The sequence below is a fragment of the Xiphophorus maculatus genome, chromosome 9, assembly GCF_002775205.1.
Source record: "Xiphophorus maculatus strain JP 163 A chromosome 9, X_maculatus-5.0-male, whole genome shotgun sequence".
In the NCBI taxonomy this organism is placed as follows: Eukaryota; Metazoa; Chordata; class Actinopteri; order Cyprinodontiformes; family Poeciliidae; genus Xiphophorus; species Xiphophorus maculatus.
The window spans coordinates 12,886,593-12,902,007 of record NC_036451.1 but is presented as its reverse complement, the minus strand read 5'-3'; the positions used below and the strand labels follow the sequence as shown (position 1 = coordinate 12,902,007).

General features: G+C 36.7%; 1 protein-coding gene across 1 annotated transcript; it reads left to right on the top strand.

Moving 5' to 3' along the window:
* On the top strand, nucleotides 1-13,154 carry LOC102229228 (vitellogenin-like). The gene is made up of 28 exons (XM_005800479.2): nucleotides 1-79; nucleotides 516-536; nucleotides 631-782; nucleotides 1,414-1,665; nucleotides 1,752-1,913; nucleotides 2,009-2,157; nucleotides 2,233-2,383; nucleotides 2,490-2,647; nucleotides 3,849-4,014; nucleotides 4,121-4,246; nucleotides 4,430-4,648; nucleotides 5,507-5,724; nucleotides 5,805-5,902; nucleotides 5,986-6,110; nucleotides 6,204-6,305; nucleotides 7,127-7,246; nucleotides 7,350-7,539; nucleotides 7,647-7,734; nucleotides 8,123-8,308; nucleotides 8,550-8,643; nucleotides 8,755-8,923; nucleotides 10,464-10,573; nucleotides 10,668-10,754; nucleotides 10,999-11,193; nucleotides 11,313-11,458; nucleotides 12,466-12,604; nucleotides 12,712-12,823; nucleotides 13,009-13,154. Exons 1-27 carry the CDS (start codon nucleotides 40-42, stop codon nucleotides 12,799-12,801), a joined length of 3,753 nt encoding a protein of 1,250 aa, XP_005800536.1. The 5' UTR covers nucleotides 1-39; the 3' UTR covers nucleotides 12,802-12,823; nucleotides 13,009-13,154.
* Nucleotides 13,155-15,415: the final 2,261 nt, after the last annotated feature.

Genomic DNA, 15,415 nt, shown 5'->3' with positions numbered 1-15,415 from the left:
TAAAGGGCCAGGTGAAACAGTCGCCACTACTCTCTCACCATGCGGGGTCTACTTCTCTGCTGCCTTGTGGCTTTGGCTAGTAGGTTTTCATTCACTAATTTAAACAATGTGGCCTGATTGTCAGATAATTTATGTGTTGGTGTTAAAGCTAAAATATAGTTAATTTTTCATGTAATTCCTATGCTTAGTATAAATTCAGAATTTCCTAATTTAAATGATAATTTCAAATGTCTAAAAAATATGCATTTGTAGAAGATGAAGTAAGGAAGGGCATTTAAAGCAAAGAAATCTTTAATATTGATTTTACTTTAAGGCATATGCATTTAGATATTTACTATTATATGTATTTATTCAAGGTGTTTTTTGCATCCTTTTGAAAATACTTTGACAGATCTACAACATTTCACTCTTCAGGCTCTTTCATTGTACACAGCAGGCTAGCCTAAAATCAGCGTTATGTGACAGTTTTCTTTACAAAAATTTTAATTTTGTTTGTTTCATTTTTAACCTTTCAGCAAGCCAAAACCTACGATATGGTGAGTCTTTTATTGTATCAAATTGTATTATAAAAATTTCACAAAGTGTTTTACAAGTAAGAATGTTAAGTTTAATGTTGAACACATCTTCCAGATAACTCCCTGGACCAAAAGAATACCTATGAGTACAAATATGAAGGAGAGGTAAATTTTGGACTTGGGAAGCCAAACCTGGCAGAGTCTGGGGTGCGAATTACCTGCAAGATCTCAATCGTCGGTATAGGCGAACAATTATTCCTACTTCAGGTGAGAGAGAAAGACACCATAGGTAATGGTCTTGTATTGGATAAGTGGGGTGATACAATATATGGATGGATGGATGGATGGATGGATGGATGGATATGTTAAGTTAAATATATTAAATTCACAATAGTTCAAATAATTTGTCTTCCATTGGACTTTGGCTACTTTTTTACATTTATTTTGCTTATTTTGATGCTTATAGCAGAGCCAACTTATACAAGGATAGAGCAGTGCAGTTAATAATAAAGCATGTAATAGGCTACTAGTGCTAGGAGAGCTTTTCAGACATTTATGTTCTCTGAAAAGTAGTAGTTAGTTGACTAATTAAGGATGATGCATGTCTATTGTTAGGTTGCTGGTCTTCCCATTTTCCATACCTCTTTAGTAACCCAATAGTTATTTTAGAAATTGATTTTCCATTTTATGTTTAAATCAGCAATATGTATGGTGTGATGATCGTGGACATGGAGTAGAAAGATATTCAGGTTTATTCTTGTATTAATACAGGATGCCATTTCACATTTTAGGCTACAAATTTCTCATAAATGTTATCATAGTGGCACTTTTCTTGTTGCAGTGTCTCATGCATGTGATCCAAGCATGACAGACTTTTTTGTTTGATTTTGGTTCAAAGGTCTCCGAAATGGCATTTGCTGAGTATAATGGCTTTGAAGACAAAAATGACTATGAATTCTCCCCAAAAGTTACCAAACGTCTTGCTTCTGAGCTTGCAGAACCTTTCGTGTTTGAGTATGCCAACGGACACGTTGGTGCCATCTTTGGATCTCCTAAGGTTTCCACTACTGTTGTCAACATTATTAGAGGTATACTTAGTTTTTTCCAGGTAACTGTGAAGACTACACAGACCGTCTATGAGCTGAGAGAGGTAAACCATTTTAAAATGAACAACTCTATTCCACTGGTGATAGGTAATGGTCTAATTGATGTCAGAGATTTTGATTTTGTGTGCAGACTGGAATCCATGGCCAGTGTCAGAGTAACTATGCTATTGAAGAAAATGAGGAGACAAAGGATTGGATTGTCACTCAGGTTGTGGATGTGACAAACTGCTGGCAAAGGGCAGCAATGTACAGAGGAATGGCAACTGCTGTGTGGGACAGACTATCCAAAGAGGTTTTTATTCTTTTCTCATTTTAGCCTTCTTTGCACTTGTAAGTCAAATGGATCTGTGTCAGCTCTGCTTGTGTCTCTTTGTTCCATCAATCTAGAAAGGAGAATCTGTCATTTCAGCCATGAAGTATAATTATACCATCAAGCCAACAGCAAATGGAGGTGTCATAACCAGAGCTCAGGGGTTTGAGCGACAGCACTTCAGTGCTTTCAATGTGAAGGGTGGCAGTTTTAAGATGGAAGCAACGTAGGTGCAGAGAAATGATTATTTTTTTAAATATCTGCAATATAAATATTATGTATTAAAAATTTACTCTGGCAGGAAGAACTTGGTGCTGCTTAGCATGAACAACACAGCCAGAGGAAGAACATATGGACCAATAGAAACGAAAGGCAACATTATCTACAAATTTGAGGATGTGGACATTAATATTCCAATTATGATGCAGAACCTAGATAACCCAGTACCAAAGGTGATATGCCTGGTTCTGTATTATGCAATCTTATAGTCAATAAAGTTGCATTTTACAACTTTTTTTAATTAACTGTACAAAATATAACTTTTATGCCCCTTTACAGGCTATTGAATTGATCAAGCGCTTGAGTGAGGCTAATAGTGGCACTATTGATAGTGCCACCACTGAGGACTCTATGAAGCTGTACCATCTCCTGCGAGTGACACCCTTTGAAGAACTGGAAAACATGTGGAAGCAATTAGCTGAAAATCCCAAGTATAGGTGAGCATGTTGTAAAAACACAAGATTAATGTTTTATAGAACAGCAATGGACAATTCCACCAAAGTCAGAGTATGATGCCAACAATCAACAAGCTTAGGCCCATGCCTGCCACCAAACCCACATGACACTCAGTCATGATCCTTCTTTCCTGGATGGTGAGCCCACCTAGAAGGAACTTCCCTCATGTATCTTGAATCTGGCTGCACCTCAGGAGCCATGGCTCATTCATCACTTGCTCTCTAGCAAATTCTCCCACTAGGCCTCAGGAGGGCATCCCGGTCTTCCTAATCCCAGCAAGATCTGTCTGCCTTTATGGCCTTCTATTTATCAAGATTATTGAACCTCAAAGCCTCGAGCTGTAGAGTTCAAGTGTATGGGTGTCTTGTACATTTGTAATGGCAAGGAGGATCAGGAGATGGATTATCCTTTTGAGAACTTGTCTGGAATAATCCAGAACGGTTTAGCTAAATATCAACTCTCCTAATTTATCAGTCAATTCACATTCTAACCCTCATCTATGGTCTAGAAACTGGGATCATGACCAAAACAATTAGACCTTGGATATAAGGATTAGAAATTAGCTTCCTCCATGAGGAGGTTTCTCTCTGCATTAGAGATAGGATCGGCTCTGTCAAAGGGGGGCTTGTAGTAGAATTCCTGTTTCTCTGTATCAAAGGAAAGGGACATGAGATAGTTCATGGTTCTAATTAGGATGTGTATATAGTGCATGTTGCACTCAGGGCCAAATAACCAATAGATGGTCCTTAAATTCTTGCTGGCAGAACCTTGGGATAATCCACTTTCTCTGGGGAGAGGATGTTTAGGTTTCTCTATTGAATCAGTTTTTTTCTGCTAACCAGTTATGGATATACAGTCAAACAGGGAAAAGATAGGTGAATAGTTAATGGACAATGACATTTTATAACATCACACTCACATCACAGCCACTTTCCTTTGAAGCCCAAAGTGGCTTCAAAGTAAACTTTCTGTTCTACGTCATTTTTATGATCATAGTATGCTTCCAGTCAGTGTGCACTTTTCTTTTCATCCAAACAAAATATCAGTATCATATCAGTACAAAAAAAATAAAGTTGGACAGTAGTATTCTCCATTTATGAATTAATGCAAAAATTCTCAATTTTAAGGCAAACCTTACTGTAAGTATTGACTTGTTCAAATTATTATAATTCTCTTTTTCAGGCGTTGGTTTTTGGACTCAATCGTTGAAATTGCCGATGTCAAAGTTCTGAATTTCATGGAGACAAGATTTAAAGCAAATGATTGGACGCCTTCTGAAGCTTTGCAAACCATCTTAATTGCTTTTCATCATCTTGATCCCACACCTGACAATGTTGGAATGGCTAAAGTGAGTTAGGCTATTAAACTTTTCTTAGAACTTATTACTCTTAAAATCAACTGTAAACATTTTGGAAAAGATAATGTAAAAATTTCCTTCTTTCTACATTTTGCAGGTTTTCCTCAAGCTGCCATTCAGTAAATCTAACACCTATCTGTGGCAGACTGTGGCACTTTCCTATGGCTCTTTGGTGAACAAGTACTGTGTACATTATTTGCCATGTCCAGTTAACCCTCTTCAGGTACAAAATTCATAAGGAATCAAAATTCATTTGGAAATACACATCATAAGTAGATACAAATATTTATCCTATGATAACTGAAGAGAGTTTCACTAAGGCTTAGCAACATTAGTACCTTTTCTTTTTCTGAAATTTGAAAGTGATAACCATCTGAAAGCCAAATGTGTGTTATATTTGCACTAGCCCCTGCTGGAAATGGCCACAGAGGCTCTGAGGAGTGGCAACAAAGAAGAAATGGTTATCGCTCTGAAAGCGCTGGGAAATGCAGGGCATCCTAAGAGCATGAAAACCATCATGCGTTTCCTTCCTGGAATGGCTGCCTCTCCTGTGGATCTGCCTCTTCGGGTGCAGAGTGCAGCTGTCCAGGCGATGAGACTCATCACGACCAGAGACCCTCACAGTGTAAGAACATAACATAACTTATCTGGTGAAATCCAAATGCCCTAGAAAGTCAGCTGAGTGACATAGAATAAAATGCTTTAATCTTCAATCTAGACAACAAATCTTGCTGCACGCCAAAGGAAATTACAAAATGGAATCAAAGTGTAATCTAATCTTACTATGAATACACTTCTTTAGTGAAGTCTTCAGCGCAAGGGACAAATCAAATGCGGCAAAAATTATGTTTGGTAATGAAACAAAATTCTAAACTTTGAGTATTTCATGGAATGCTTTTCAATCTATCATCTGAAAATGGAAAGAGTATCGTACACAAAAATCATGCTAAATAAGTTTTCTCATGACAGCTATGAACTGTATTGACCAACCCATAATGCCTTGTTTCCATTAAGCTCATGGTGGTTTGGTATGCTTTCTCTTCTGTTTCCATACCACCGACCTGTATCGCATCATACCAGGGCCTCCATCAGTTCTCCACAAGATAAAGGCACAATATACAGTAGTTAGGGTGGAGCTACTGCAGTCACATCACACAGTCCATTTATTGGGGAATGGAAAAACGTCACCACTTGCAACAAGCATGAGAGATACCAGTGCGTCACATTTGTCATCGTACCAGTATGTTGCCACAATAGGTGTTTTATTTTATCCCCACCTTCTCAGTGAGAGTCCATATGCCTCTGGAAATGCTCTGGACCATAAAACAGCATGTCAAATCGTACCGACCCCTGATGTACCACTCAATGGAAATGAAACTAAAAGTTTCTCTAACACAACAATGGAAGAAAAACTCTCTGTTTTAATAAGTTTGTGGTAGTTTTGTCATTAAGTAATTAATTTTAAAAGTAATTTTGCTTACAGGTCCTAGAGGTCACCCTGACCATGTTTCTGCACAAGCACATTCCAGCTGAGGTTCGCATGCTTGCCTTCAAGATTCTTATTGCGTCTAAGCCTTCAATGGCTCTTGTGTCCATCGTGACAGCTCATCTGCAGGACGAAACTGACCTTCAGGTTGCAAGTTTTGTGTACTCTTACTTGCATGATCTTGCCAGCTCCAGGACTCCAAACAATCACTATCTGTGAGTTAATCAAGAAATCAAACTTGTGTTTAACTGGAAATTTAATGTTAAATGTTAATTTTTAAAATTCTTTCCAATAGTTCGATTGCCTCCAGTTTGGCTGTGAAAATCCTTGCACCCAGATTTGGCCGTCTCTGTCATTACTACAGCAAAGCAAAGCATGCAGACTGGTTCGATGGTATGTTGGAAAAGGACAGTGACACTTTTGTTGAAAAGCCATTTCAAAAACCTTTCCTGAAGATGTATAATTTTTCAATCCAGAGAGGTGGCTAACTGGGATAACATCTGAATTCTTCATGCTAAGAAATGCAAGCAACATCATTCCCTCAGAGATTGTGTCAAGTGGTAAATTCCACATCATTGGTCGAATTATTGAGTTACTGGAGGTAAAGTATTAAGCATAACTGCATACACATGCATTATGTTTGGATATTTCTCTCAAAAGAAAAAAGCAATCCTCTGTCTTTCCTGTCACGTAGTTGGGTGTCCGTGCAGATGGAATAAAGGATCTGATTGGAGCTGGCATTCCTGGATTTAAAGGAGACTTTAGTATGAGTGACCTTATGGCTATTTTCAATGTGGTGAGTGATATATTAGGCAGTTCCCCACAAAACACACATTAGCTAGCATAGTGAAGCTGAACAACATAGTAAATGTATACTATTGTTTACAAATCAATCTCAGTATGGTACTTTTTTTTTTATGTCATTCTGAAAGCTAAAAACTTCCTTTTCATGTAGAGATCTCTGCCAGACTGTAACAGAAGCAGCATGATATCTGTAAAAATTCACATGTAAAAGAACAGCTAAAGTACTTATTCAACTGAATTTAGGTGTGAAAATGAGTAGGAACCTGGAGGCACAAATATATTCTAAGTTCTAACATTTAACTTGAATGTAAGAGGGAAATAAGAAGTTATAATGAAAATCAGAATCATGGGTTGTTGCTGGTACCAAACAGCGTCAGAGCACCTTAGTTTTAGCCTGAATACTGCTGATTTGTTTCCCCAGAACCTGGCAAGGTCAGGAGGTTTTCTACGAAGGTTTTTCTTCTGCAATCAGAAAACCTCTTCTGAACTTCCCAGATAATGAAAATAACAGCAGTCACACAAGACATAATTATTATCTAGTTAATTAAGTTGTTACCACATTTATCCATTCTCCTGTAATTTTAAGCATGTCGTTACTTTGGTAGGTAAAACACTGCAATCCCATTCAAGTTTGACACAATTAATAATAAATATTCAAATATATGGCTGCATATAATTTTTTGACCAAGCTTTCTTGTTGTTTAAATCTACAAATCTACAATTTTTGGCAGCAGATAGTTCAAAAATCATATTTGAGGTTTGTGCGTGGGCGTGTTTTTACGTGTAGTAATCAATACACTTTTTCATTTTCAGCTTCAAAAGTGGGAGAGTCTGGACAATGATAAACCAGTCCTTTCAGTTTATTCACGTATTACAGGGCAAGAGTGGTTCTTCGCTGACATGAGCAAAGACACCCTCCGAAATATCATCACTGTAAGAAACAGAGCTGACCCATAGTTTGTCTCACTGTAGTTTATGAAAAAAATGTAATAGATGGTGAAGTCGACAAGTCTTGCAATTCTTTTTGTTGTTTCAGGCCTTCAGTCCTGCTGCATGGAAATCAAGTCCTTTGAGGGCTATGATTGAGAGTTTACAGAAAGGAACCTCATGGGACTACACACGGGCATTTTTGGTCTTGGAGGCTCGTTACTTCCAAGCCACAACCCTGGGGCTCCCAGTGGAGATCAGCAAATATTATAATACAATCACTGCATTCAACATTAATGGTGAAAAAAAAAAAAAAACAACAACTATAAAACCATTATGTGATGTATGAATGACAAAAATAACTAGAATTTTAAAATAATCTAAACAATGCCTATTTCTTTTCTAGCTAAAGTTGCAGTTAATCCCTCACCCACTGAAAGCATTGTACAGCTCTTGAATTCTGAAATTACAATGGAAACGGATGGATACGCTGGGTAATTATACTTAAAGTAAACAAACATGGCAGCACTTCATATGAGGTATGCTTGTATCGGTGTGTTGCCAATTTGTTTCTAAACAAACACTTTCACATGGACAAACAAAAATGCTCAAAATGTATGTATGTTCCGCATGAATTCTGCTATAGCCTTCAATTGCACAGGTTTGTAACGCTAGTTAATATTGAATGAACTGTCATTAATAAAGAAACATTTCTTTAGGTTAATTAACTGCTTTAGTGATCATAAATTTTACAGTCTTGGTCACATTAATGTCAGACATGTCAAGGTATACATACTTTGTTTTTACATTAAGCAATGCTATAATTGTTGACACTGACACTTATTCTTCCATTATGTTATGTTAAATGTCTCTTTTTTCCAGTTGCACCAAGGACTTTTGGGTTTTCTATGGGATCAACACAAAGCTCTTCCAGAGTGGCTCAGAGTTAAAGATTAAGAGACCCTTAGCGGTACCATGGAAGTTGTCTGCCAAGATAAATGTGCCAGAAAGGAAATTTGAGCTTGATTTCCCCCCTAGCAAAAAGGAAATTGAACTTCTTTCGATTAGGTAATTTTGCATGATGATAAAATGATTGATTGAATTTAATAATGCAAGCAACATAAAAAAAATATTTTACACAGGGGCTATTGTGAACCTTAATCATGACTTGGTTTACAAATTCCATTTGATATATTTTGCATTATAATTGTCTTGCGACGCAAAACTTGAAATTCAATCAACATTTGCCTATTCAAAACATTTTTTATCACCATTCTGATGTAAATCTTTTTTATATTGTTTTAAACAGATCCGATTTGTATGCAGTGTCCAGGAACATTGAAGAGCCCGATTCAGCCAAAATGACTCCAATCATGTCCCCCTCTGCTGACCCCAATGATGACGTAGGGCTTGAGTCACAGCAGATACATTAATTGCTTTTGATATAATCATTCATATCAGTATAAACAGATTCATGTTGTGTGGATTTATTTATTTGTTTTTTGCTCTAGCAGGTAATAGAACCCTACACCTGGCATCCTTCTTCCAAAATGTGTTATGAATACAACATTTATGGAGTGGGTTTCTGCATGGAGTACGAGTTAAAGCGACAGTATTTCCATGAGGAGTACCCACTGTACTATTTCCTTGGATACAGCAACATGGCATTCAAAATAATTCCAGGTATGCAAGATTTTTGTTGTGTGTAAGTGCTTTTAAAAATACAAATATGGCTTTGGGAACATCATGGATGTTTAGCAATTGTTAGATAAAATGATGCACATTTTATGTTTGTCTGTTTTATCTCTCTATTCACGTTCCAATTATAATAAAATATTGTATCACATTAACGCAACTCTGCTCCCTGTGGGTGGAGGAATGATGCAGAAACTTAAATCAACAGAAACATTTTACAAGAATTAATAAAGAACACTTGTTTGCAGAGGTTCTACCAATCAATTTTATTGAAGTAATTACATTATAGAGGAAACCTGAAATAAAATAATCTGCACTTGGTCTTGTTTAGACACAAGCAAGACTTAGAGAAGCTAGGTGCTCCAGGAAGTTAGAAATCAAGAAGTTTAAGATTTGAGTCGTTGTTTAATAAACAATTTACCACTTTTTGTCATGTGGTAGCCATCTGGCAATTATATAATTTAGCATGTACAGTATTTTTAAGTATAGGTCTTGCTGAGAACAAAAGACGAGCATGTCTTTGTAAAACTATATCAAAAGATTTTATGTAGTAATATACACTATGGGTCATTTTAGTGGGCACATCTTTCCTGTACATATAAACCCCAATCTGCCCACAGAACTGCTTTATTTCTCTGTGGTATAAGTTCAACAAGAAGCTGCACAGTGGTACAGTTGTTAGCACTGTTGTTTGTACCATGCTTCTCTCCGGTTTAGCACTGGAAGGAGCTTCTGGTACAACTCACAACCCTGTAAGGATTAAGTGGGCATAGAATGTGGATCAACTTAAAACAGTGTCTGTAACTTTGGTGAGCCTCTGTGAATTGACATTTCAGTCTTATGTTCTTAGCTGACAGGAAAGAAACCTGGTGTGGCCTTCTGCTGCTGCTTCAAGGTTCAATGTGTTGCCCATTCAGAAATGGTATTTCTTGTCCTTAATTGTAAGGAGTGGTTATTTCAATTTAGCTTTACAACTAAATTTGATGAAGTAACTAAAAAGTGACCTTACATTTCCTGAATGTAAAACTTTGAATTTGTTGAAAAAAATGTTATATCGTTCATTAGAGACTTTAGATTTGATACTGACTTGAGCAAAAGACTTAAGATTTGACCTGGGCTTGAAACAGAATACTTCTGAACATCTTCATCATCATTTTTTGCAAGAATACAACAGCAACTACATTCTTAGAACAAAATAAAGGGTGTGGTAACATGGGTTCTTGGCGTCTTCCCTGGAAATCATTTCCTGGATTGAATATGAAAGAAATCCTGATATTCACAACAGCAAACGACCTATTCCTCTTCCTGTTAGTTTGGAACATGTCTCACCTTAGCAACCAAACTATATGTCAATCAAAACAATATTTTCCTTTTCCTTTTATTTTTAAAACAGCTTCTTAAAGAATTTGGCAAAGCTATCATTCAAACTATCATCTCCACGAAAACAAATCTAGTGCTACTATATTCATGTTATTTTGAGACCATTTTTTAACCCTCTGTGCTAATAAAATCTCTGCACTTTTATTAGCTCAGACAACAAAAGCTGTTGAGAAAATCCACTTTGAGCTTGACGTTCTTCCCAGCAAGCATCCAGTGAGTGCACGCCAACTGCTTGGGACTATGAGGAGTCTTTCCAAGGTATTTGGCAACACGTGCAATGTTATTATCACAGCACCTGTTCTGGTGGGTGATCCCATCAAATTTTCAAACTGTTCTAAAATTGTGTTTACAGGAAGAAACACAGCAAATTAATCTATCTTCAGACTCATCTGAAAGAGACAGAGACTTTCCTCACAGACACCACACAATCCTTCTGGAAGTATGGCTTCTATAGTTTAAGCTGAGAAAGCTTATGAAGGAAAATATCTGAGCTGTTCTTTTGCCTCCTCCATAACTTAAAAAATAGTGACCCTGGTTGACCTTTTTTATTAGCATTTATATGACATGTGACAGCCTAGGTGACATACAGCATGCATTAATTTAATTTTACTATTTGCAGTGATGAATATTCTGCATCTATCAAGCAGCAGTTACATGTTTTTGTACTCATTTCTTATGCCCAGAACTCGACAACTGAAGCCATCTTCAACTTCAAAGCTTTTGCCATTTGTGAGAACCAGAAGCCTGAGGGTTATGACGCAGTTATGTACTATTCACCTGAGGCAAGCATTAAAAATGCCCAACTAATTGTGTCCCAAGTTGGAGCGAGCACCAACTGGAAGATGTGTGTTGAAACCAGTCTGGATGCTGAGGCAAAGGTTGGTAAGAAAAAAGGAAAAACAGATCCTTTTTACCATTTGATTTATCAACATTTTAAAATCTGCTCCCTGGTTTGTGCAGTTTTTTTTTTTTTATCATTATCACTTTCTTGTTGTAGGCACACGTCACATGGGGCGATGAAAGTCAGACCTATGACATGTCAATGGAAGCCACTGCTGCATATATTAATGGTTCCAAGCCAGAGCTCAAGGCCAAAGTACAATGGAGAAGGATTTCAGAGTACATGACTGAGCTTGGCAAAAGGTGATTTTTAAAGGAACGCATCAGTAAAGAAAGAGAATATGTTGTGTACAGATGAATGCATAATCAGTATGACTCAGAGAAGGAAAAATAGTGAATTGAACAAATTGTGCTTCTCAGTAAATATATTTATAATGGGGACACTAACATTACACTACAATGTAATGTCAGTACCCGATAATAATGTAATGTACAGTAATGTCAGTACACACTATAAAAGTAAATAACCAAGCAGTCCACACAAAGAAGTTAAAACAAATGAAAAAGTTATTTAGAATAATGTGGCAGTAGGTATTGGAGCTTTATTTTATATTTATGGGAAATTTGTATGAAGCAGAATTTCTTAGTGGCATCTGAGAAATATAGGAAACAACTACTAACACTTATTTTTCTAGTGTGATTTTTGGCCATTTTTCCAAACAAATGTTCTTTAAATCTTGAAGGGTCTGGAACCGTCTTCACTCTGACCTTCGTATTTGTCCACAGATCTTTGCTGAATTTAAGTTGTGTTAAGGACAAGGCCATTTTCACAGCTTTATTTTCTTCCTCTGAGTTGAGAGTTCATTGATTATGTACTTGATATCATTGTTCACATGTTCCATCTTCACATTCTCATCAAGAAATTCCTGGCACATTTAATCATTCCTCTTCATTCAGCTATATGGAGACCAGTCCCTACCATATGCTAAGAAAATAACCTGACATTATGATGTTCCCGTCTTTAAATTTCACTGCCAATGCAGTGCTTTTGTTATGATTTATTATTTTCTCTTCAAAATACAATTTCTAGCACAACATTTTCTGTGTGATTCTGATAATGAAGATATTCACGTCTTCATTATTAGTTTAATTTGTTGTCATTTTTGGGGGTGAATTACTCTGATTCCATGTGGTATAAATTTCACTTCAGTGGTTCCATTGTGACAATATTTATTGAGGAATATTGACTTTTCACATCTGAATAAGGGAACTCAGTATCTTATTCTTACTGCTTAATCTGCTTTTTCTAGAATTGAACGGTACATCCCTGGTGTGGCATTACTTTATGGCTTTTCTGAGAGAAATGAGAGAAATCCAGAGCAGGAAGTGTCTGCAACAGTTGTTGCTGCCTGGACAGACAGCGTTGATGTGGAGATTAAACTACCTGAGGTACCATTAAATATTTCAACTTAACTCTTTGTGTACATTAAACATATATCCTTATATCATATATAAATATTTATTTGCATGGATTATGTTTTCTTCTGTTTGTAAAGTATACAGTGTACAACAAAGCTATGTCATTTCCGGTCCTATGGAGCAGCCAATGGCTTTATCAAAACATGACATGCTCAACAGAATATTAGATTGATATAAGCATGAAAACATGTAAGTACTCTTAGCTAACCGTCAGTGAAAGTGTTCACTGTGAAACCTTTTTTTTGCGTTTCTTTGATGAAATTGTGCCTGTGCAATTGTATGTGTATCTCTGAGTTTCCTCTTAAAGGTAGATGAGAAAAGATTAATGCCAAGAATCTGTTTTGTTTTTCTCATAAAATCTGTTTTTCTTGCAGAAAAACTGCAGAGCCCAGATGGCAGCCAGATGCCTGATGTACCATTGTGGAAGAACAACTGCAGCCAAAACCAGCATTTTAAGCCTATTATCAGACTGTCATCAGTTTTCAAATCATTACTTTGTATTAAACAGCATGTTACTGAACATATTTTCTGAAGAATTGTTTAATCAGACCATTAAATGTAGAGCAACAATTGTGTTTCTTTTGCAGTCATTTTGTGATTTGACTCTGCAATCGCTTGCATCTTCCCTACCATTTGTCAATGGAATAACGGTTAAGAAATCAGTGCAGGCTGGTTAACAAGTGTCTTACAACAATATAGAGTTGAACAATGATCACTGAAGATGATGAAATGGTTGGAAATATCTAAGATGAAATCTTAAAATGTTGCATACGGTATGTGCTGCAGCCAGGGCCGGCCCAAGGCATAAGCAAACTAAGCAGCTGCTTAGGGTCCCAGGGCAACTAAGGGGGTCCTTCAGTGGAGATGATTTTGTTTTTTTGTTTTTTTTAGTAATAATTTCTGTTCTTATAATATCAAAAACACAAAATTTCACTATGAAGTGATTTGTTTTTAAAATAATATATATTTGATAATGTATTTAGAAATCATTATTTTATGGATAAAAAGGGGGAAAAAAGCTCTCCGGGGCCCCTGGTGGCCGCAGTAGGTACCACGTGCTTTGCCTGTAACCTGAGCTGCCGTGCAGAGCATCCACACGTCTAAAGCTCCGGTCAGAAGTTAAGTAAGCAAAACAATGTCTCAAAAAAGGACTTATCCTTCAGGGAGGGAGAAAAGAAAGGGGAAGAATAGAAAAAAGCCAAGATATACAGAGCCATATACTGTACATTTACATATACATATACATATACAGAGCAATGGCTCTGTATATTTCTGAGTTATTTTTGGCTTCAAAACCAAAAATGTGGTTTGATTAATGGACAGGTTTGATAACAATAATTAAAACTTGTCAATGTTTGACATTGCCTAGCAAAATGTCGATGAAGTTCTCTATGCGGTAGTTGATATGTTGTTTGCTGCTGGACATAATCATTTTGTGACTAAAACAAACATTATTTTTACATCAACTTCTAAGTTATGTGAAACTTCTGTTAAAATCATTTGAAGGCACAGTATCAGTCCAGTACCAATCCACATTCTCAGGGGAGAAAAACTCACCTGGTATAAATTACATTTTTAGCTATTTGAGTAACGATTAAGAGAAATTTATTTAATCAAAGAATGTCATGAATATGTGTGTAGAGCTGCACCGATTGCAGTCTTCTGGCTGATCCCTGGTTACCGATCTTTAAAAAGCTTGACCTGCCGATTCTGATTTTGGCTGATATGAATTTTTTTTTTTGTCTGAAATGTTGCTAAATATAGCAAGAAAGTCACTGAGTTGGCAACAGTGGGGTGAATATTGTTAACTGCAAATGTGCAGACCTGACCTGGTGGGCCGGTCTGTCAGTCAAACCTCTCACTGCAGAGCAGAAGAGGACAGATGCTGATTTTTAAACCTTTGCTGACGAAGATAAGATCAGGGGACAAGATGGGCTTCACATCGGCCAATCACGATCTCCCAAAATTAAGGAAATCGGCGCCCAGAAATTAACTGGTAGATAAATCAGTTGGCCAATAAATGCACCCTATGTTATACATGTATATAATGTAAACAGCACTGACAGAGATGCAATAAGTTAATAGCAGGTGTGTGAATGATCTAATGATCGGACTGCTGATTACAGCCGGTCCACATTGTCAGCAGAACTAGAGGGCCCCAAAACCACATTTCGCTTAGGGCCCCATGGAGGCTTGGGCTGGCCCTGGCCACAGCCCTTTCAAATATTTTATTTTGATTGAAAAGGGAATCAATTTATATAATACTCAGTTTACAAAGCATATTTAACCTTATTAGATTTAAGATCTGAACTATAATCTGTGCAAAAACCAAACAAACCAAAAAAAAATCAATATGAATGTTTTTCTTTTTTTGTTAGCTGTCCTACTTTACCTGCCAGTTTGGCAGATTTAACCTTTTTGTTATCATATTCTCTTATCATCTAAATATGTGTTATTAATGAAATTTGGATTTGCAAAATGAATCCTAAGTGCTAATTTCTGAAGGGATGCATAAAGAACAGGGTAAATGTTTGCCAGGTCTCCATAACCCAACATGTTTGTCTGATAGGATGACCCAACAGGACTGTTTGTTTGTTGGAGTACAACAAACAAGATACAGATACCCTGAAAGTTCACTGTCACAAAGGTGCATATGGATCTTTTGCAAATACACAAATAGTGGACATTTTGACTTACATATATCAGCATAATTTTCAGAATGATTATTTGTTTTTTTTTCTATAACTAGTCATATAACTCTGGTAATAGATGACATGAGAT